The sequence below is a fragment of the Chelonoidis abingdonii genome, chromosome 3 (assembly GCF_003597395.2).
Source record: "Chelonoidis abingdonii isolate Lonesome George chromosome 3, CheloAbing_2.0, whole genome shotgun sequence".
Lineage (NCBI taxonomy): Eukaryota > Metazoa > Chordata > Testudines > Testudinidae > Chelonoidis > Chelonoidis abingdonii.
In genome coordinates, this window is record NC_133771.1 from 175,370,278 (window position 1) to 175,393,201 (window position 22,924).

General features: G+C 39.4%; 1 protein-coding gene across 7 annotated transcripts in view; it reads right to left on the bottom strand.

Moving 5' to 3' along the window:
- The window catches only part of RCOR3 (REST corepressor 3), a 40,603-nt gene that overhangs the window by 15,019 nt on the left and 2,660 nt on the right, over positions 1 to 22,924 (bottom strand). For 5 of the 7 annotated variants that reach the window (XR_012655620.1, XM_032762962.2, XM_032762966.2 and 2 more), the window contains 6 exons: positions 17,638 to 17,715; positions 15,024 to 15,076; positions 12,419 to 12,580; positions 11,900 to 12,024; positions 10,787 to 10,865; positions 1,011 to 1,229 (listed from right to left, as the gene is read on the bottom strand). Coding sequence is in view for 6 of the 7 variants with exons in the window: in XM_032762962.2 (XP_032618853.1) it covers positions 1,011 to 1,229; positions 10,787 to 10,865; positions 11,900 to 12,024; positions 12,419 to 12,580; positions 15,024 to 15,076; positions 17,638 to 17,715 (716 nt within the window). In the remaining variant the exon portion in view is untranslated. Of the gene's footprint in view, positions 1 to 1,010; positions 1,230 to 10,786; positions 10,866 to 11,899; positions 12,025 to 12,418; positions 12,581 to 14,794; positions 14,914 to 15,023; positions 15,077 to 17,637; positions 17,716 to 22,924 lie in introns of those variants that run through there. The other 2 variants (XM_032762965.2, XM_032762964.2) reach the window with 2 other exon arrangements.

A 22,924-nucleotide genomic window follows, 5' to 3' on the forward strand; every position in this document is an offset into this window, starting at 1 on the left:
ACCAATTAAAATGTGCTGATGTATGAACAGATGAACACATACACCTCTGCCTCGACAGAATACTGTCCTTGGAAGCCAAAAAATCTTACCAGGTTATAGGTGAAACCGTGTTATATTGAACTTGCTTTGATCCACTGAAGTGCGCAGTCCCGCCCCCTCCCCGTCACTGCTTTACCACGTTATATCCAAATTCGTGTTATATTGGGTGGCATTATATCAAGGTAGCAGTGTATATGAGAAAATGGATTTGCATGGCTGGTTTGACAGCATGCAAGGGCTTGAATGGATGGGAAGGCATTGAGTATGGAGATAAACTCTGTTGCACTCAATCTAGGCAAAAGAAAGACTTGCACCTTTACAGCATTTTAAACAGAAATGTATTTTGATCCATGATTTTTCCAACGTTTTGAGGATTCCCCCATCCTACACACACACTAAAAAAGTTATAATTTACGGTAAATAAACAGATCACTTGCACCTGCATTAGATTTTACTCAGTTTAAACTCAGATAAGATGTTAAAATACCATAAAATTCTATTTCCCTCCAACATAGAAATTAAGAAGCTGTTGGGAGGATTACCCCTTGACAAGAATTAAATGTACATGTGTTTTTAAAAACAGGTAGCCCCACAAAATTATATCCTCAATAGTGGGCAAGGGTAGCATTAAAACAGAACATGCTATTTTCTAACTTCCAACCTGTTACCAGTGTAGAATTAACAAGTATAGGAACAATCAATTTAACAAGACACTTGTATACATGATTTCAGAAACCCCATAGAGGGATTAGGACAATGATTCTCAACCTGTGGCCCATTCAGCATATAGCTGTGGCCCATGTGACATCCTCAGGGACAGACTGATAATATATTAGTGTGGATGTGGCCCACATAACACAGAGAGCTGCATATGCAGCTTGCAATGGTAAATAGGTGGAGAACCACTGGATTAGGAGAACACAGTCTCAGGAATTCACAGCAAACAAAACAAGACAGATGACCCAAAGTACCTGGCGCTTCAATGAGATAAGCTCCATGTCCAGCTGTCTAAGAATTGTGTTGGCTGCATTGGGGCTACAGGAAACTGCTACCACATCTTCCTGGGTCAGATACATGCCCTTAGGCGGACGACATTTAGAACGCTGCGAGTGATGGCGATGCTGTAAGCTCTGATACTCTCTTCTACCCAGCCCTATTTTACTGGTCTGAACAGGTTGTTCATTATTGCCCTTAAAAAGTTAGAAGAGGTAGGTGATTAAAGTACACAACTTTTGAATACCATGCAAGTATATTTTACAAACAACTTACACAAAAGAGAAAACGAGGTCATTTCTACAGCTACTCAAAAAGGGCAGTAAAGCCTTAGAGTTATGCGCACAAGCCAGTTGTTGGATAGGTCTGTCATCAAACCTTTAACATATTAACATTTGTTTCAAACTCTAAAGAGTACGGTTCCATTACAAAAACTGTATTTTCAACTGGGTTAGAGAAATGTTAGCATACATACTATGAAAAAGGATGGAGTTTCCTAACCTCTAACGCTTTAAAAAAAAAAGGTGCAAGTTATAAAATATGCTTTACACAAATATAGGCTCCTTAGTCTCTATATATTCTACATTAAAAAAAAATTTAAGGTTGCAAAGTGAAGCATTAGAGCTGGTAAAAAAAAATAAATAAAAAAAATCAATCCAAAATACTGTCTTGCTGAAACGGAAACGTTTCACCGGAAGATTTCTCAGTCTAGAAAGGACTCTGCTCAAAATATGAAACAGAAAGAGAGAGACTCTTCAGCCTGGTGGTTAGGGCCCAGGTTCAAGTCCTCTGCTCTGAGAACAAGATTTTCCATCCCAAATTACTCTGAATGCATTCTAATACAGAAGGAACAAAGTTTGAAACATTTAATTATTCGAAATTGAACTGTTTTCTGGACAGCCCTGCCAAATGCCAGAATTAAGCTTGCCTGTGCAACCCTAATTCCCACACCTCCACCCTTTGTATGTATGTATTATGATACAGCTTTTAATAACATGATCACTGTTTCTCCTACAGGACCTCAGCTTCATTCAGTCCACAGGATTTTGTCTCCATTGTTCAGTGTGTGGTTCTAGGCTGTATTTACAACATACTATTCAACTCTTACTACAAATACAATTAATTTTCTTATAGCTTTTCTAACGTACTCATATATACAGTTTATATACATTAGGTCTTGGCTATATATCCTACTCAAGATCTTCACAAACATTAATTTATCTTTACAAAATTCCTGTAAGATGAGGTGTTATCTCCATTTTACAGATGGGGCATAAAGTAAAAAAAAAAAAAATCCATTAATTTCAGGTACCCATTTGAGATGCTTAGGACCTGATTTTTTCCCATATTTTGCATTTTATAGCACTTGAAATATTCTAATACAGCTCCCATTGACTTCATAATGCAGTCAATGCACATCTGCAAATCAGGGTCCAGGGCCTGAAGTCAGAAAATGAGGAACACATGATGAGGGAGCATCTCTGAAAAGTTTGGTTTAAGTTATTTGCTCAGCATCACACAGGATCTGTGTGGCAGAGGCAGGAACAGAATCCAATTCTCCAGGGCAGCATTCAACTGTCTTAATAATGAAACTATCCTTTCTAATCCTGCAACCCCCAACTCATGCAATATACACTTTTCAGTTTCTACAACAAATGAGGCAGGGGTCCTACAGACAACAGCCTTCTTTACTACACAACTCTGATTCATCTCCAAAGCAGGTCCGTCTGGCACACTGATGGAATGAGGCAGAGGACCTGTGGAAAAAACAGTATGTGATCACGCAGCTGAAGTCTATCAATGCATATGCACAAGAGCGCTGAATTAGGGTTGCATGGGCAATCCTAATTCTGGCATTCCCTAACTTGTGAGTGCTTGGCTTTTGCAACTTTAATAATGTTCTTTTACATAGTTTGCAATTTCCTAGGTTTTAAAGAAACTGAAAATATAAAAATTCTACCAAAATGATACCCCATGGTTCATCAGCAAGGGTGGAACCTTCTGATCCATCACAGAGACCTCTGCCATCTAAGCTAACTGAGTAACTGACCATAGTGATAGGTCATCATCCTGTATTCTTCCTGGGGGAATTCTGCGCCACTGCACATGCAGAATTTTGCAGAAATTAACATCGTATGTGCAAAATTTCTTTTCCCTCAGACATGGGCTGCAGTACTGCTGGCCGCCACTAGGGGCTGCTGGACCAGCAGAGCCCAGCTCACACAGACACTGCTGGGGGGAGAGGGAGGGAGCTAGAGGGTTCCCAGCAGCTGCAGTTCCCAGCATGCCCTGAGGGAAGGAGAGGGTGGCATGCAGGAAACTCCATGCAAACCTAGGACTGGGCATCACACAGTTTCTTCCTCTGAATCCCTGGGCTTGGAGAAGGAGGGGGTGGGTGTCTGAGCTGCAGAGGCCACGGCTGGGCTTTGGGGAGGAGGGGTTGTGGGCATCTGGCCACCTCAGCTAGGCTTGGGAGAGAGAGGGAGGAAGGAAGAGAGCAGAGAAACAGGAACTGGGTTGTTAGAATCATAGATCATTAGGGTTGGAAGGGACCTCAGGAGATCATCTAGTCCAACCCCCTGCTCAAAGCAGGACCAATCCCCAAATGGCCCCCTCAAGGATTGAACTCACAACCTTGGGTTTAGCAGGCCAATGTTCAAACCACTGAGCTATCCCTCCCCCCTAGGGTTTCTTTAACTCTCTACTCCTGGGGGAACTTATGTGCATGTCTGTATTGTTACAGACATACTTGCTAACAGGTATTTTGAAATAAATTACCAAAATAATTAGGGCTGTCAAATGATTAAAAACATTAATTGTGATTAATCGTACAATTAAGAAAAGTAATCGCACTGTTAAACAATAGGATGCCATTTGTTTAAATAGTTTTGGACGTTTTCTACATTTTCAAATATATTGATTTCACTTACAACACAGAATATAAAGTGTGCAGTGTTCACTTTATATTTATTTTTATTACAAATATTTGCAATGTAAAATACAAAAGAAATAGTATTTCAATTCACCTAACACAAGTAATGCAATCTCTTTATCATGAAAGCCGAAATTAAATATGTAGAATTATGTACAAAAATAACTGCACTCAAAAATAAAAACAAAGTCCACTCAGTCCTACTTCTTGTTCAGCCAATCATTCAGACAAAAGTTTGTCTAAATTTGCAGGAGATACTGTAAATAAGAAGTGGATAGCATCATCACCTGAAAGTGAAAAAAAAAGAGTTTGCATGACACGGTTGTAGCCGGCGTTGCCACGATATTTACATGCCAGATGCACTAAAGATTCATACGTCCCTTCATGCTTCAATCATCATTCCAGAGGAATGTGTCCATGCTGATGACGAATTCTGCTCATTTATAATCCAAAGCAGTGCGGACCGACGCATGTTCATTTTCATCATCTGAGTCAAATACCACCAGCAGAAGGTTGATTCTCTTTTTTGGTGGTTCAGGTTCTGTAGTTTCTGCATCGGAGTATTGCTCTTTTAAGACTTCTGCAAGCATACTCCACACATCTTCCCTCTCAGATTTTGGAAGGCACTTCAGATTCTTAAACTTTGACTCGAATGATGTAGCTATCTTTAGAAATCTCACATTGGTACCTTCTTTGCGTTTTGTCAAATCTGCAGTGAAAGTGTTCTTAAAACTTGTGCTGGGTCATCTGGGACTGCAATAACATGACATATATAGAGCAGAATGCAGGTAAAATAGAGCAGGGAACATATGATTCTCCCCCAAGGACTTTAGTCACAAATTTAATTAATGCATTATTTTTCTAATGAGCGTCATCAGCATGGAAGCGTGTTCTCTGGAATGGTGGCTGAAGCATGAAGGGGCATACGAATGTTTAGCCTATCTGGCACGTAAAGACCTTGCAATGACGGCTACAAAAGTGCCATGCTAACACCTGTTCTCACTTTCACGTGCCACTGTAAACAAGAAGCAAGCAGCATTATCTCCCGTAAATGTAAACAAACTTGTTTGCCTTAGTGAGTGGCTGAACAAGAAGTAGGACTAAGTGGACTTGTAGGTGCTAAAGTATTACACTTTTTTGTTTTTAGTGCAATTATGTAAGAGAAAAAAAATCTATATTTGTAAGTTGCACTTTCACGATAGAAAGATTGCACTACAGTACTTGCATGAGGTGAACTGAAACACTTTTTTTTGTTTGCCTTTGTTACAGTGCAAATACCTGTAATAATATAAAAGTGAGCAGTTTACTTTATAAACTGTGTTGTAATTGAAATCAATATATTTGAAAATGTAGAAAACATCCACAAATATTTAATAAATTTCAATTGGTGCTCTATTGTTTAACAATGCAATTAAAACTGCAATTAATCGTGATGAATTTTTGAGTTAATCACGTGAGTTAACTGTGATTAATCAACGGCCCTAAAAATAATTGAAACTGGTGTGATTATGTAGTGTTAGTTTGACAAATAAAATTTCCAGAAGTTTAAAATATTGTGTGCAGAATTTAGTGTTTTGACACAGAATGCCCCCAGGAGTACCTGTATGTGAGCAAACACTAGAAGGGAATGAGACCCACTGTCAGAAATTTGCTGACAGAGGATTGGTAAAATTCAAGAAACTCGAGTTCCTTTTTTTTTGTGGGGTGGGGGGAAGAATGTTCTAGAGGACACAGACTTTTGCCCCATTCCTCCCCAAGCCTGACCACTTCACCCATCCCTGGCTCCTTGTCCCAGTCCCATTCTCCTTGTCTACCCGGCCCCAGTTTCTGCTTCTCATCCCAGTCCCATTGCCAGCACCTTCTGGAATCCTTGACTGATCTGTCTCTCCTCCCACACTGGATCCCATTCCCAGTTTCCTTCTCTAGGATCCTAGCCAGTTTTAATCCTCTGCATCCCAGGCTCTTTATCCAAGTCTCTTTGTCCATCCAGTTCCAATTCTCCCTCCACACACCAGTTCCTTGTTAGATCTCAGTGCCTACCCCCCACCAGCTCCCAGTTCTCATGCTTAGCTAAGCAGTCAGTCCATCCGTCTGTCTTCCCCCTCCATTGTCCAGTCACGTTTCCCATCCCACCCTCCAGTCTTAGTCTCCTTGCCCCCATCTATTCCTTTTCCTCTCTCGTGCTACTTTTGTCCCCTTTGCATTGAAGTCAGATGGATTCCTTCTCCTTGCTGCCCAAGTGCTACCATGTATGTGTGTGTCACCGAGTGCACAGAAGAGAAAGAATGTTTCTGTGTTCTCATTTCCAGTGCCCAGCCCCAGCCAGAAGCAGCCGCTACAGGGAAAGTGCCTCTGAGCGCCCACAGCCCTGGGCTGAAGCACGCTCAGTCACTCCGTGGAGCTGGTGCACATGCAATCTGGTCAGCATTAGAAGCTGAGAGACAGGTTCAAGCATGCTCACTGAGGATACACTCTTTGGCTGTTAGTTCTAGCAAGTCTCTGAGCCTCTGCATAAGTACTCAGTTTAACTGTCCAGTTTTTCAAAGGCTTATAACTTTGCCAAATATGCATGGAATTTCACAGGGGCAACAAAAAAACATTAGCCGCATAGGAGCATGTAGGACCACATTTTTCAAAGGTATTTAGGTGTTGCTGAGCTCAGCACTGGTAGACTGATTTAAAAGCCTAAATCTCATTTTCAAAAGGGAGTTAGGCATGTAGGAGTCTATATCTCATCACACTGAGCATAGCAACACTTAAATATCTTTACAAATCTGCGCCTAAATTTTTTTTTTTTAAATAAGTTTGCTTTGCCCATGTTTTTTAAAAAAACAAAAACCCACAACGTAATACTCCCTAGCTTCACTCTCTAGAACAGCTGAATCATTTTGACTGAAAATGTTCCAAAAGCCAAAAGCCTAAAGCAATGACCCGGGTTGGGTTTTTTTTGCTTTCCTCAGCATGGGCCGGGGTCACTTGCAGGTTTAAACTAGTGTAAATGGTGGATTCTCTGTAACTTGACATCCCTCAAATCATGATTTGAAGACTTCAGTAACTCAGCCAGAGGTTACGGGTCTATTATAGGGGTGGGTGAGTGAGGTTCTGTGGCCTGCAATACACAGGAGGTGACTGGGTAATCATGATGGTCCCTTCTGGCCTGAAAGTCTATGAAAGCATCAGCCGTGCCATCAGCCAACTATAATTATATGCAAAAAACTAAGGTAAAAGAACCCGGTGTTAAAGCTACAGAGCCAAGCAGTCAAGGAAATGCAAAAATTAAGGTTTCTTCCTGGCAGCACCTCTTAACTTGAGTGCTTGACTCTGCAACCTAATGACTGTTTTTTTAACGTTGTTTAATATATACTTGCACTTCTCTATGATCTTAGTTACAGATTATTAAATTAATTCCTGAATTGCTCCACAGATTTAGGGGGAGCGGGGACAAAAAAAGAAAAAACGAAAAACACTATCTCAAATCCGCTTGCCTACTTCATTATTTATAGGACTATCACTGTTCCCTTCCAGTTTTCTGCCATCCCATATTGCCATCTGCACACTGTATTTATTCCTTCCCTTCCTCCCCTCCCATCTAACTCTAGTATACATTTCTCCCTGAAATTTCTATGGGCTTGTCTTCACTACTAGGGAGATAGATGCTCGATTTATTGGGTGTAATGAAGATCTGCTAAATCTCCAGTCAACCCTGGTACTCCAGCTCTCCAAGAAGAGTAAGGTAAGTCAATGGGAGAGTGTCTCCCATCAATGCAGTGCAGTGAAGACACTGTGCTAAGTTGACCTAGGCTCAGACAACTTTAACTACATTATTCAGTTAACTGGAGTAGAGTAATTTAGGTTGATTTACCCCAGTAGTGAAGACAAACCCTATGTTGTGATGTTGTGTCCCTTCCTCTCTCCACTACAGGATGTTTCATTCTACCTTAGAGGTCTCATGGAAATTTTGTAATAGATATACGCTTTAGAATAGACCAAAGCCAGAGTTTTTTAAAAAGGATCTATACATCTTTTGATGACTCTACTTTTCATTTTTGAAGCAACAGCCATAGCTTACCTGTAGACTACTCTCAAAATTATGATTTTTGTTTTATAAAATATAGGATTTTACTACTTGGCTTAATTTTGCTTAGAAAGTCAAGGTCTGTAAGAATCAGAAACATCAGACCACAAATAAATCTTGATTTAGCTCTGACAAAATTATTAGTCTATCTGGCCAGCTTCTACAAACGTGTTAGCTATTTTTAGATTCTAGTTTTATTCTGTATCATATTTAATAGTTCATATACAGTAATTCATTAAAGCAAATTGGGCAATTCTTTAAAAGTAGCTTGTCTTCTTTTTGGGGTGCTTAGGACATTAGAGCATTCCCCCATTAGGACGGGAGGAACAAGAGAGGCAGAGAAAGACTCTCGCCGCTGGATTTGTGCCATATCAATTCCAAAAAAAAAAAAAAAATCAGTTGAAGGACACACAGATCGTGGCAAAACTGAGACTAGGATCCATATCTCTGGGACTCCAGTCCAATGCCCTATTCGCGTGGGACCATTCTAGGTTCCAGGTTTCTTTCGGCAGAGTATACGAAGTTGTAATTAGCAGTGCTATTCCTTTAGTGTCTTTGAAAGGACCCTTGCTAATTTGTGATTTCTCTCTCTCTCTCTCCTCCCACACACAACACACACAATCATTTTTTTTTTTTTTTTTTTATAAACATGGCAAATTTCTAAGATTTAGAAATGTTTCTCTCTCCTATGGTATGGAAGACCCAAATGTGCTAGCACTAGGAAACTTACTACTACCATGACAAAGGTTCCTCCTCTACCTTGGTAGGTCTGCCGCTTATTGGCAATTTCGCTCACCTCAGTGATCTTCCCCACAGGTCTGGACAATTCCTCCTGTGTCTGATCAGGAGTGGGAGGTTTGGGAGGAACCCAGCCCCGCCCTCTACTCTGGGTTCCAGCCTTCAGGGCCCTATGGATTTCAGCTTCCATGTGCCTCTAGTAACAGCGTATTGAACAAACGTATAACCTCCCTGGGCTACCCTTCCCAAGGCGCTACCGAACACCTTCTTTTATCCTCACCACGGACCTTCCTCCTGGTGTCTGATATGCTTTTTGTACTCCTTAGTTCTCCAGCAGCTACACCTCTTCAGTCTTAGTTAGCTCCTGTGTGTCTTCTTCTCCCAGCTTCCTCACACGCACTTCCTCTCCTTGGCTTCCTTCCCATCTGAACTGGAGAGAGGCTCCTTTTAAACCCAAGTGCCCTGATTAGCCTGCCTTTGATGGCTGCAGGTGTCTAATTCAGCATGTCTGCATTAATTGGTTCTAGCAAGTTCCTGACTACTTCCAGTGCCAGACCCTGCTCTGGTCCACTCAGGGCGAACAGAAACTACTCACCCAGTGACCAGTATTTGCCCTCTCCAACTCCTGCACCCACTGGCTGGGTCTCTCACAATACAAAGCATGGCTACACTTGTGGTACAGTGCAAATAAAGGAGCCCCAGGTGCACGAGCTCACACCCGTTCACACTGGCAAGGCACACAGAGTACTTCTTGATTCATGGCTACAGCGCTTGCTGTAGCTCCACCTTGGTCGAGTGGAATAATGGTTTGTGCACCCACCACCAGTTGAAAAAGGTGTTGCATTTCGCACTCTGACCTCTGAACTGTCCAATAATCGGCCTCGCAAGCCAAGTTGCCATCTGTCATTGTTTTGAGGGCTGCTGTAAGGGAATGCTGTTGACATCCCTTTTCAAAGCTTTGTTTCTGACAGCTGGCTCCAGGAAAGGAATGCGCTTGCTTGATGAGAGAGAGGCGGGAGAGGGGGGGGGGGGGAGGGAGGTTTGCTGCTGTCTGAACTTACAAGACAACATGCTGACACACTCTCAGCCCCCCCAAAAACCACTCTCTCCTCCTCCACATACACACCACACACTCCACCCCACTCCCCGCATTTGAAAAGCACGCTGCAGCCACTTGCATGCTGGGATAACTACCACAATGCACTGCTCTTTGTGGCGTTGCAAGAGCTGCTAATGTGGCCACACCAGTGCGCTTCAGCTGAGAGCGTAAACACTCGGCAGCGTTTTCCCTGCTACAGTCTCTGAAGGCTGGTTTAACTCCCAGCGCTCTACAACTGCAAGTGTAGCCATGCCCAAAGTTGCGTAAATATGTATAGTTTTTTCTCTAGATTTTCAGTTTTAATAACCTTTAGAGTCTTATTTGCAAGAACAGAAGGTAAAGGGACACGACACTTCTGACTGTAAAGTTTTTAAAGATTAAAGATATTTTTACAGATACCAAAGAATTTCCTTCCCTCTTAAAGGGAGGAAGTAAGGTCATATCCACCATAATTTCTACTAGAAAGAAGTATTAAAACAAATTAAAGATTATATATATATCCTCATTGCTTTGAATGAAGAGGACACGCCACACTTCGAGAAATACCACTTTGTATTTTAATGCACAAAGTACTTGATAACCAATTACTCAACATCAGTAAGAAACTGGAAAGAGTATTTGACAGACCAGCCAAACAAGTGTCTCTTATTGATTAGTCTTGAGCTATTCTTTGAAATTTCTTCTCACTGGCTGATCAGCAATTTCTTTACTTCCTCTCTCAAAAAAGAGGGATGTTACATATAAGACTGAAATTGTCTCAGCAAATGAAATAGTAAAGGTTAGCTTCATTCAAAAAGCAACAAAAGCTTCTATATTTTAAACATGATATGAGGACTTCATGTTGGAAGTTATTCTCTTTACAGAAGGCATCATGGAAAATTACTAACATTCATTGTAATTAGAGTGTTACCTCCTTTTTGGTTTCTTTTTTGGGATCATAATCACTATCGTTTCCATCCATTGGATGTGCCTCTTCCACATCATCATCACTGAGGACAGACAATAGATGAGTAAACTTGGTCCTATTAGCCTGTTATTCCACTATTTTTGCTGACACTATCTACAATTACACAGTTTACATACATTTAAATAATGTTATTGTCATACTGTTACAAGACACACACAGAGACCAGAGTTATAGTTATTCTGGAATTTCTTTTTAAGACATAGTACACCCTGGAAGCATTTTTTTTTTGTTAAGCTTGTGTATGTTGCCATAATTAAAGCAACAACAGTTGGAAAAAATTATTCTTCTCTTGGAAAAAACACTAAGCAGGAAGACTTGGATACATTTGGATTCAAGTTTATGATGTTTAGGCAATAGCACTTCTGGTAAAATGAAAAGTAAAACACACACTCAGGAAGTTCAGTGTGTCTGTAATAACTGGAAAGTCTAACTAGACTGAAAGCAAATGGATTTGATTTTGTAGTCCTTAAGTAATAGGGTCACTAATTATTTTGACTTTATTTAAAAGGCTTGCCTCCTTATGATGATATGTAGTTAGAACTTTTACTTCTATAAAAAACTAAACAGACCTCCATTTTTATGGTAAATACTGTTTTTTAGAATAATAATTGCATGTTAAAATTTGTTTTTAAATTTAAGGCTATTTAAAGGTTTAAAAACACAGTACTTTAAACTGCAGAACGCCAGTAAAACAATATTACTGGACATTTCAGCAATTTGTAGTTGTTTATAGTTATCTATTCCTTCCCTCCTAATCCCACCCCCAACCAAAATTTCTAAGTCTTGTTTCATAGGATTTGTTTCACAAGACAATTTGCTAACCAATCTGCCGTGCAGCTACTCCATTCACCACAGAGCTGTTTACTTCCTAGAGCACAACTAAAATACAGTTTGTCTGCTGAAAGGGCATAAATCTAAACTAGTGGTACTCTCACCTTTAGAAATGGCCCATCCAGGTTAGAGCTGAGCATATTGTCAGAAAAATGCTGCCATATCTGTACCTAAACAAAGAACTTCACTCTCGGGCAATTAACTATTTAAAAATATTCAACCCACCTGTCACCTTGATTATTTCTATTGGCTAGTTTTCGAGCCTGTCGATCCATCAAGCTTGTTCTAGAGCGAGTTTTTTTCCACGAATAGTAATATTTTACAAGGCTTGCAATAGTCTTGTCTGGAAGCTAGAAGAATTAGTTCAAATATTTAAAAAATGCAAACTATGTAAACTAGTAGCTGAAGCATAATTACCTTACAATAACCCTTATATGAATGCTTTCTTAATTTCCCATGCATTTAGAGAAAGGAGAAAACACTTATGTTTTTCCACTTAAAAAGCTATTTCATGTTTTAACCAAAAAAATCTCATGCCACTTCTGTAAATAAATTGAGAGGTTTTACAGCTCTAAAAGGCTGAATAATATAGAAGCAAAAACTGAATTTAAGTTTCTTAGACAGAGTTCTCTGGAATAGGAATCCTATCTTTGAATATGTTTACATGGTACTTACCACAATGGGGCTTTATTCTGATAGGAGCCTTCAGACTAAACATATTTATAACCAGAAATATTACCTTACCATTTGTTGGATCCTGTGAAAGCTCTTCCCATGGAAACTAAAAGCTTGTTCAAACAGGACTTTATCCTCAACTGTCCATTCATCAGGGAAAGGAGTGAAGTTAGGGAGATCCGCAAGGGACTTCTCAATGTTATGTTTATGCCAGAACAACATGCCAAGTGCCTTTGAAAATAAATAATCCATTTTTGATTTCAGCTGACTTGCTCAAAGCACACTTTAGAAAGTTACATTAAAAAAACCTATATTAAATATGACTAAGAATCTGACATCAGAACCCCCACTACCAAAAGAAATTCAAACTTAAGCTTCTCTTCTATTGTCCCTATGTAATACAGCTTATAAGATTCTCTTCACAGATACTTTGAACGATGGGCACTTTTGCATTCCATCCATGCTGCAATACCTGGACCAGTTAGTCAATTCGAGGTCAGTGTGGCAGCATCACCAAGGGGAGTAGTGGGGGCAAAAGACATATCCAGCTTCAAGACTAAGTTTGATAAGTTTATGGAGGGGATGGTATAATGGGATAGCCTAATTTTGGCAATTAATTCTTCTTTGACTACTAGCGGTAAATAGGCCCAATGGCTTGTGATGCGAGGTTAGATGGAGTGGGATCTGAGTTACTACAGATAATTCTTTCCGGGATTTCTAGTTGGTGAGTCTTGCCCATATGTTCAGGGTTTAGCTGATCGCCATACTTGGGGTCAGGAAGGAATTTTCCTCCAGGGCAGATTGGCAGAAGCCCTGCGGGTTTTTCGCCTTCCTCTGTAGCATGGGGCACGGGTCACTTGCTGGAAGATTCTCTGCACCTTGAACTCTTTAAACCATGATTTGGAGGACTTCAATGGCTCAGACACAGGTCTGATACAGGAGTGGGTGGGTGAGATCCTGTGATCTGCATCGTGCAAGAGGTCAGACTACATGATCATAATGGTCCCTTCTGACCTTAAAGTCTATGATTCTATGAATTAGCTAGTATAGAATAGTGGTAGGCTCACAGTCTGACCTACTTTCTCCCTCTACAGATATAGACCATGTAGCTCTTTACAGACCTTCCTGGGCCCAACTCCCAGCCCATTCAAACAAAAAGATTTGTGCTGTTCACTGACCAGAAAGCTTCCCAGCCCTCTACCCTCACCTGCTGCATGTGCACATGCAGTAAAAATATTCATTAGGGAGACAAGGTATTTGCAGTTTTAAAAAGGTGGCTAGCGAGTAAATAAAATACAATTTTGAAACTCTGAATACATCCTGAATGTCCCTTTAACAATCCCCTCCTCTCAAATAATAAAATAAAATAATAATAATAAAAAACACCCTGTCTGGCTTGCGTTGGGCATTTCCATTGTCCATGGCTGCGTATGATACAACATAAAACAGACAACTTCAAATAAATATCTTTACTGGGTGTAAATAGAAAGTAATCACTCTATATTTCTGATAAAGACTCTAGAACAAACAGGAGACTTCTCCCCCAACCCCTAAAAAAACCTTCATAGATTTTGCATCAAGGCTTGTTCAGGACTTGGGGAATACTCAAACAGAACTGATTAAATTAGTTTCATACACAGTGTATATGATCAATAACAGCTCATCATCAAGTCTCAATGCCTTGATTTAATGGATCTACCAGCTTTGCCCGTGCAACATTTTTCCACTGTAAGCACAAACTACCAGCAGTTTGTGTATGCAGACCTTCTCACAAGCACTGTGTCTTTTTCCTAAAGAGCACTGGAAAAAACAGTACAAGCTACCCTTTTTCTGTACACATTCTAGACACCACAACATTGTCTGCCTCTCCTTCCAACAATACAGATTTAAATAGCTAAGAACTGCAATGAGTTCTCATTACTAAGGTTTCATTATTATTTGCCCTACTCTTCCCCAAAACAAGGTTATACAACAGGAAGTTTTACAGGTATATCAATAACTGAACTTTTGTTTTCTGTTACTCTTACATTTACTGTATTCATTCACTTGGTAATTTTTAAAATACAAAACTTGCTACAGATCTTAGTCATTAGTGTGAACTAGCAACATTTACCTATACTGTTTTTCATGGGCTAGCGATTAGAGTACTAAAACCAAAATCAAGCTTTAACTACAACCTCCAAACACTGCAAGTTTTGAAACTTTGTTAGTGTTTTTCTTGCTTTGAAACATGCCAGTTGAATTATTTTTGTATCACCCCACTACCTGAAATGCCTCTGCAACATGGAGAGCATTGAATCAATGTTAGCATTTAAAAATATTTTAAAAAATTCTTAATTCCAAAATGCACAAGTCCATACCCAAAATTGCTTGCCTAAGAAATCGGGGAGGTTTAAGTTACATAAACACACAATTACATGACATGCCCAGTGTACCAAAACACACCAAACCTTTCAAAACTGTGCATTACAAGCTGAGTATGTCATGAAAATAAAGAGCTTGATCTTTTGTAGAGAATCCAGACCATAACAGTATGCAGATCCATAAAACTGTAGTGCTTGTTACCATGCCTGAAGAGAGATCGCTTTAGTTAATGGAAGCCAGATGAAAAAAAAGTGAGTTATGTTATACTCATACAGTAAACGCCACATTAAAAATCATTCATAGAACTTACCTGTTCCACATTGTATCCATGTTTTTCCTTTGCTATTGCAATATATTCATCCACTGTAAGAAAGCAATGTCAGAATTAATTTCTCTGAAAGTGTTAGTTCTGCTATAAAATTACAAAAAGTTAGTCACTTAAAGGAAGCAAAGCAGAGGTGCAGTTATGGATAACTGATATCAAAGTTCTGATTATATGTTTCAATCCTTTTTTCCTACCTTTTGTACATTGTTTTCACAGGACCTGAACTTGCAAAAGGTTATGCATGTGCTTAACTTGACACACTACAAACAGTTCCATGGAAGTCAGTGAAGTTTCTTGAAGTGTGTAAAATTGAAGCAGTGCACAAACTATTTTCCTATGTTTGTACAGTGCCTATATTGTAGACACTACAGTAATAAACTGTACATAATGGTGTCCACTAAAATACTTGTGTCAATTTTAACAATATTTACTTAATTACCAGAGATTTGTTGATCGAGTGATCTTTCATAGATCTCACCGCTGGGAACTTTCAAAGAGTGGAGAATTGGGAGATTTCAAAGAGAAGTGAAAACTTTTATTTTAAACGTATATTAAACAGTCAGCTAATCTAAACTCCACCTCCCCTCCCCTCCCCAGCTACAGCTGCATAATCTCACAGGTCCTTAGTTTTTAATCCTTTGATTTATCAGCATTATATTTAGCTATCCATGGAGTCAATCATCAATAGAAGTGTATATATGAAAGTCTGACCAACAGTAAATTTGTGACTTAACTGCTATGCTCTACTTATGTCTAGCCAAAATGCTTGGACCAAGTATCTGTCACTGACCTTAAATACAGTAAGTCCTCACTTAACGTATTGTTGTTACATACTTGATCAATTAGAGAACATGCTTGTTTAAAGTTGTGCAATGCTCCTTAGAATGTTGTTTGGCAGCCGCCTGCTTTGTCCTCTGCTTGCAGAAAGAGCAGCCCATTGGAGCTAACTGGTGGGGGCTTGGAACCAGGGTGGTCTAGCAGCACCCCCATAAGCTCCCAGTGCGAAAGCCACCCAGCAGGCTATCAACTGCGGGGCAGTTCAGCTGTCCTTCCCCCTACTGCCATGTGCTGCTCTTGCCCTCTGCCTTAGAGCTGCTCCTGGGAGCCTTCTGCTTGCAGTGCACAGGAGGGGCAGAAGGAGTGCTAATGTCAGGGTGTCCCCTTCCCCCTGCTCCTGTACCCCATCACCACAGAGTGGGGGGCGACGCAGGGGCAGGGGGGCGACATGACAGAGCTCAGTACAAAGAGCACTTGCTGGCAGCAGCTGTTGTCTCAACTTGCTGATCTACTTAAAAAGGCAGTGTACTTAGAGTGAGTTCAGCATACTTAAAGGGGCAATGCGTGTCTCTTTCCCTCACACACATACAGACACTGTGTGTGTCTGTCTCTCTCTGCCATGAGGTGTCTCCTTCCTCCATTTGTGCTGCCTTGTAGCGTGTGAGGCTACATTAACAACGTGTTAACACTTGAGGGCTCAGCCAAGTGCTAGTTCCTAGGAAATGCCTTACAGCTAAATGAAATATCCCACCCTCTGACCCCACCACCTCTCTCTTGTCTGGTGAACAAAAATTTCCCTGGGACCTAATCCACCTCATTTACATCAATTTCCCCATATGAATTAGATTCACGTAACATCATTTTGCTTAAAATAGCATTTTTCAGGAACATAACTACAATATTAAGTGAGGAGTTACTGTATTCTCCATTATTAATTGACCCACCCTCACAACTGAAGAGTAAAGAGACACTGCTTGTAATCAGAAGGTGATATTTAAAAATTATTACAAATTTATATGGATAACAAAAATATCTTAATGTGATAGCTGCATATATTAAAAAGATAAAACCAGAGATTTGGAAAGCATCTAAACCCTCACGTTTTTGGGCACACGTCAATTTGTTACTACTGTGATTAGGAGGAAACTTTCTCTGGGGTCAGGTTCTCATAACTGCCTCGTGCAAGGTTTCTTCCTCTGAAGCATATACTGCTAGAGGCAAGATACTGGACAAGATTGACTGCTGGTCAGATCCAGTAAAATAATTCCTTTATTTTGATTATCTTCTTAGGTGATTACACAGAATAAGCGCTACTTTTCCAGTAAGAGGGCAACAGGTATCTATGTCTGCATAAGGTCTTCCCCTTGAATTGGTCCCCACTGCATTTCCTCCATGGTAACTCATCTATGCAGACTTCCATAGCAACAACTTTTCTCCTGGAATTGTACAATGAAAATTTCTCAAGATTACATCTTTTGCCCTACTATGAATATATGTTGTAGAGACCAGTGGTAACAATACATGCATTTCAAGAGGTCTGAAGGCTTTATTAGACATCAAAGCCTTCATCCCAATCACTGGATGATAGAAACATTCCACCTTTCCTTCCCCAAAAATCCCCTGAATGAGAAATAAGTGGTTGGGGAGGAGGGGGTGGGAACAACACACATCAGTTGTCTGTTTCATACACAGTATAACTTATGCAATTTTCCCACACTGCAAGAGGAATTATGTGCTAAAAATTAGAAGTAGACAGTTCATCTGAAGCAATTAATCAGTTCTAGTTAATAGAGTACAATTTTCTTGGGAGAAGAGGACTTACACTTGGCATCTGAAATACTATGGTATGGAGACCACACAAGCATCCCTCCATTGTCTTTATCAGTATATTTTGTAGCACCTGTAAGAAAAGTTGTTTAGTTTTTCTTAATATGACCTAAAGAACAGTGCATTCAGTTATTTCCCTACACATATAAGAAGACTAGCACAACTGAAGTGATCCAACTGTCATTCACAACTGGATATTAGAGATGACTCCAATTACCAGAATTTGACAATTAAAGCTGCTTGCCAGGGTTGGATTGGATGCAGAGTTTAGGGATCATCATGTTGGGCTAGTTCCTAGTGTAGCTAGCTGGAGGCAGTAAGTGTGTTAGTTTCCTTGACGCTGACAACGTTACTAGTCTGATTTGTCATATGTTCAACATAGCTTCTTTATTTTAAAGAAGCCCAACCAAGAACATAGCTGCTCGATGATGCTTGACCCTCAGAGCAAGAGAACAGATATATTGACTACTATATTCTTACACAGAGTTAATAAAACCATATATGATATAAGCCTTGATTACCACCTTTCCTGCCAAGTGTCTACCCAGCAGTTAGAGTAGACACTCCCTGGTTTTATACAGAACCACAGTTTTCCTCGAGCAGCTGTCTTTCTGATACTAGCTACTGGGTTATTTATTTAAGTTACCTATTGGCTGCCGCCCCCCTCCTTACTCCAAAGATTCCTTCCTTTGTTTTTGCATTATCTCTAGCTAGTAGGAAAATGATCATTTTGGAGGAGAGATAAGAGTAATGTTTTCTGGATGTGTACTTATTTAGTCTGTTTTCTTCCTTTAGATTTGTAGCATTTTGTATTTGGTACTGTCTTTGCAGACTAATGAAAGGTACAGATGTTATATCAAAATACGATAAGCAAAAGTTTAATTTTAAATAACTTCATTATTTAAAAAAGTTAGTTCCTTATAAACAAAGAGTAGAAAGTGGTTGTAAGAAAGAATTCCACTTCGGGTTAATATGAATACAGTAGCACCACAATTAGTTATGCAAATATATTAAATGCATCTCTTTCACCTGCAGCACAAGTCAAATATTTGTCAATTTGAGCCAGCAATAGTAACTGAACTTTTGAATGTAGGATAATTAAAGACAATGAAATAAAAGGATTACCAGAATACGTTTCTGGAATGTTCAAGTTCAACATGGACATCAAAATCAAGTAATTAATGTCCTGGACATCAGCAGATATTACATATTCAAAGCTTGAAGTTATCACAGAATTATAAAACGTAGGTCTGGAAGGGACCTTGAATCTGAGGTCATCAAATTCAGCCCGCCACACTGAGGAAGGACTAAGTAAGCCTAGACCATCCTTGACAGGTATCTGTCCAAAAACCTGTCCTTAAAAGACCTCCACTGTCAGGGATTCCACAGCCTCCCTTGAAACTCCCTTGCAGCAGTGTTATTTGTACTTTGACATAATCTTTCATACAAGAGCCTCAAAGCACTACGCAAAGAGTGAAAAGATATAAAACTAGTATTAAATCCAAAAAGTAGTAAATAAAGAGATGATTTTATAAGTCTGAAAAACAGAACTAGATTTTTTTATTTTTTAAATATAAACAGTGAGCTCTGTGTGTTATCTTGAAGAGTGCTCAGCAGTGGACTAATTTTTCCAAGGGAGAAGTCAATTGAGTTCAAAGCTGAGCACTTCCTATCTTGTACTCAGTGATTTCTTTTTTAAAACCTCACTCTAAATAGGGAGATAGTTGTAAAGATTGAGACAGAGAAGTTTTCAAAGTATTATTTTAAAAAGCCAAGTTGTTTGAAAAAAAGAAGTATCTGAAATTTAAGGTGCTTCAACTTTTTGAACTTAAACCACACTTTTAACCATTTAGGGAAAAAAAAATATATCAGAGTCCACCTGGGTTACTTATAAAACAATGCAATATATGGCCAAATATTTTTGTTTGTCGAGCATACATACATAAGAGTCAGCATTTATAGAGTTTATTCTGAACCAAGAAATAAGTCTTGAACAAGACATCATTCAAGTAATACTAAAAAGGCATGCTAAATTTTAAAAATACTCAGTATTTTTCATACTATAAAAGTAGTATCTTATTTATTGCCAGAAGCTTTGTACTTGGAATGACCATGGAATGAACAACAATTCCATTACGTCCCATTCCCAGGAGTTAAGCCAGTTAGATTTAGGCTCAACTTCCATGTTGCTATTCCCTCCTCATGTCCTAAAAGGGTATCACACTGTTCCCTCCTACAGTAAAGCCCACAGATGAAAGGATGAAACAAACAAGGAATCCTTCCTCTTTACCATCACCCACATATTCTACTGCAGGAAGGAGCAACCTAGATCTGATAGGCCACTGCAGTGTGTCCTGTAAGGGACTGATTGGGGTCTGGCGGTGGGAGGGAGAAGAGAAGTTGGGGTTTTAAAGGTTGTATAGGTGGAAGGTTGGAATATTCTATGGGACAAACCCTCAGACCCTTTTAAAAATGGGAGATGTTTTTCCATTGCAGAATGGATTTCACACGAACAGTAACCTTTTCCGGGTAATTTTCATAGACAGATGTGAATCCCCCTCCTCCCATATAAGACCACTCACTCCCTGAATTCAACCAAGCAGAGTTCGCCACAGCATCCAGGAAGGGAGAGGGTGCAGGGAAAGACCATGCTGAAGAGGCACCTGACCCAACTGCCTTCAGCACAGGAGGGAGAAGTCCATGTGGAGAGGACCCTTTACATGCAATGTAGGGGGAATAATGTGTTCCATGAGAACTGGAATGAAAGTAAGCTAGCTGAGGAAAAAGGACTCCAGCTCAAAAGACAGCATGTCCTTTGACCGGCCATTCCATTCTGCTTATTGATAAGAGGTAGCGGCAAATAGATGGAAATACTAGGGAAGTTAGAAACTAATAAATGTGAAAGGAAATGAGCTATCGACCAGGGAGGATTAGGCAGAGAACTATGTAGGGCTGAAAAATACTAGAATTCTCAGTGTAAAAGGTTAACCAATAAAACCTCAATGAAAGCTTCTTCTGGTAGAGCCTGTATGTTGCACTGTGCATTGTACATCACCATGTACGTCAGTGCTGCTCAGTAGTTAATACTTCAAAAATAAGATTCCATCCAACTGAAGATGGCCTTTAATTCATCAGTCCTCCTATTTGTTAGTGTGCTAAAGTTATTGCACTATAGATTTGGAATGTCACCTGTTAATTTTGAATTAATGTTAATAGCAATTACTTAGGACACACAGAGAAAACATGATGGGTACAAAACTGAAGACCCTGGATTTGAAGTGAATAATACTATTAAAAGGATGTGTCAACTTCAAAAATACACCAAAGACAACTAACTGAAAGCACAGAGAAATTTGTTTCTATTTTACTTTGTGCCTTCAACAGCACTTCATATGTAGTCAATTTCTCAGCATAGTCAGGTTATTTGGTTTGAGTGGGTCTTTCACTCCGAGATAGGGAGAATGAACATTTTAAAAATAAATAAGCAAGCATCTCTGGAAAAACTGGCAGAGAAACATGGGGGGGAAGGTATAGTATGTGAGATGAAATACATTTTAAAAAAGCTGAGTACAACTTGTTCTGAAGAGCTTGTACTGAATATGATGGAGAACATAAGAAGAGCAGTTCTGATACAGGAGAATCTCTGAAACAAGGGTGATTAGGGCCACGAATACTAAGATAGACCCATAAAAGGGCCTTAAAAGATAGGCAATATCTTAAAGTCCACAGGGGGCTCTTCTGGACACACCTGTGAAAGCTCCAAAAATAAACGGATCAAGTTCAGGTTATAAGCCTTGCTGAACTCCAAATAAATCTAAATCTATCAGATTTAGCAGAAAAGCCAGACACAGGACCATCCTTCTCCCTCCCTATTCTAAATACAACCAAAACCTTTCTCTGCTGCCCATGTCCTCTCCTTTCTTCCTTGAAATTCATGAGTCAATTGAATGTATCACATAATGACCCATTTTCCAACACAGCAATTTCTTTATCTTCTCTTCCTGGAGGAACCCAAGGGCCCATGAGATTTAGAAAAGAAACCAGCTTCATGATACTGACACTTCTATGGTGTCAGTGGGACATCAGTAAAAATAGGGGCTTGTTTGATATGGGATTGAGGGTGTGTAGGACAAGGACAAAGACTTCAGTTTTACAAGACATAGGAAACAGAATGAGTAGTTCCAGTGACAAACCAGCAGGAGATGACAAAATCTGGTTCAGTTGGGGAGAAGAAAATCAAAAAGATTTATTTTGATAATTGGCTAATTTCAGAATTTAGGCCAGTTATTTTGTCAAAACTGTTTCTCCCATCCAATACATTTCTCTTATTCCTATTAGAGAGGTATTCTTGTGTAACTTAGGTGTTAAAGTGACAACTACATTATGTCTCCCCAGCTGTTCTATTTAACGATAATATACATGTAGTTTTCTTTGGTCACACAATAGATTATTTCAACATTAAGGATGTGAACATTTAAAAAAAAATTCTCTGACACTGACCTCTCCTCATACTGCTCTATTCTCAACTAGAATCCCCTTTTCATGTTCTACAATGGCAGGACAGCATCAGTACTAACTCTGAATTTTATGACAACTACTTAAGATCTAATGGAGTCCATCCAATTATAATACCTAACATCTAGTTTACCACTATCTGAGTGTCACAACTTTAACAATTAACATATTTTGTCATTTAATACAGCTACTCGCTCAACAGAAATAATTTCAACAATGTAATATTTTTTTTAATTTGATCAAATGAAGCTGAGGATTCACTGCTCACACGTGCATTCAAAATCCATTTGCTCTGTATGTACAACTATCAGAGGGCAAAACTGGGCGTTAGACTTTATAGGCAGTTTTAATCAGTCACTGATTTTTCTCACTGTTTTAATAGAATGAAATTTTAAATTTCAATTTGATGGCTACCTACATAAAAATCTAATGGAGCGCACCTAATTAGAACATTTAACACCTCAGTATACTCTTCATAAGAGATATCTTAATGCCAAGACCAAAGACATCAGGAGAGACATTTAGCTTTAAAGCTGTAGTGTTATATTTAAAAATAGATATACATTTAACTTTAACAGGCATTACAAAATGTATGTCATCTTATTTGCTATTAACAAAAATGTTGATTTTTCTCTTTTTAGAAAGCGTGATCACTCCACAGCACGCACAGCTTTGTTACAGCATGATGTCTGGCTTTCAAGCTAATGATGCCTCATAAACCCGATCAGAAAGGAGAACAATTGTTCAGAGAGACTTACAAGGCAACA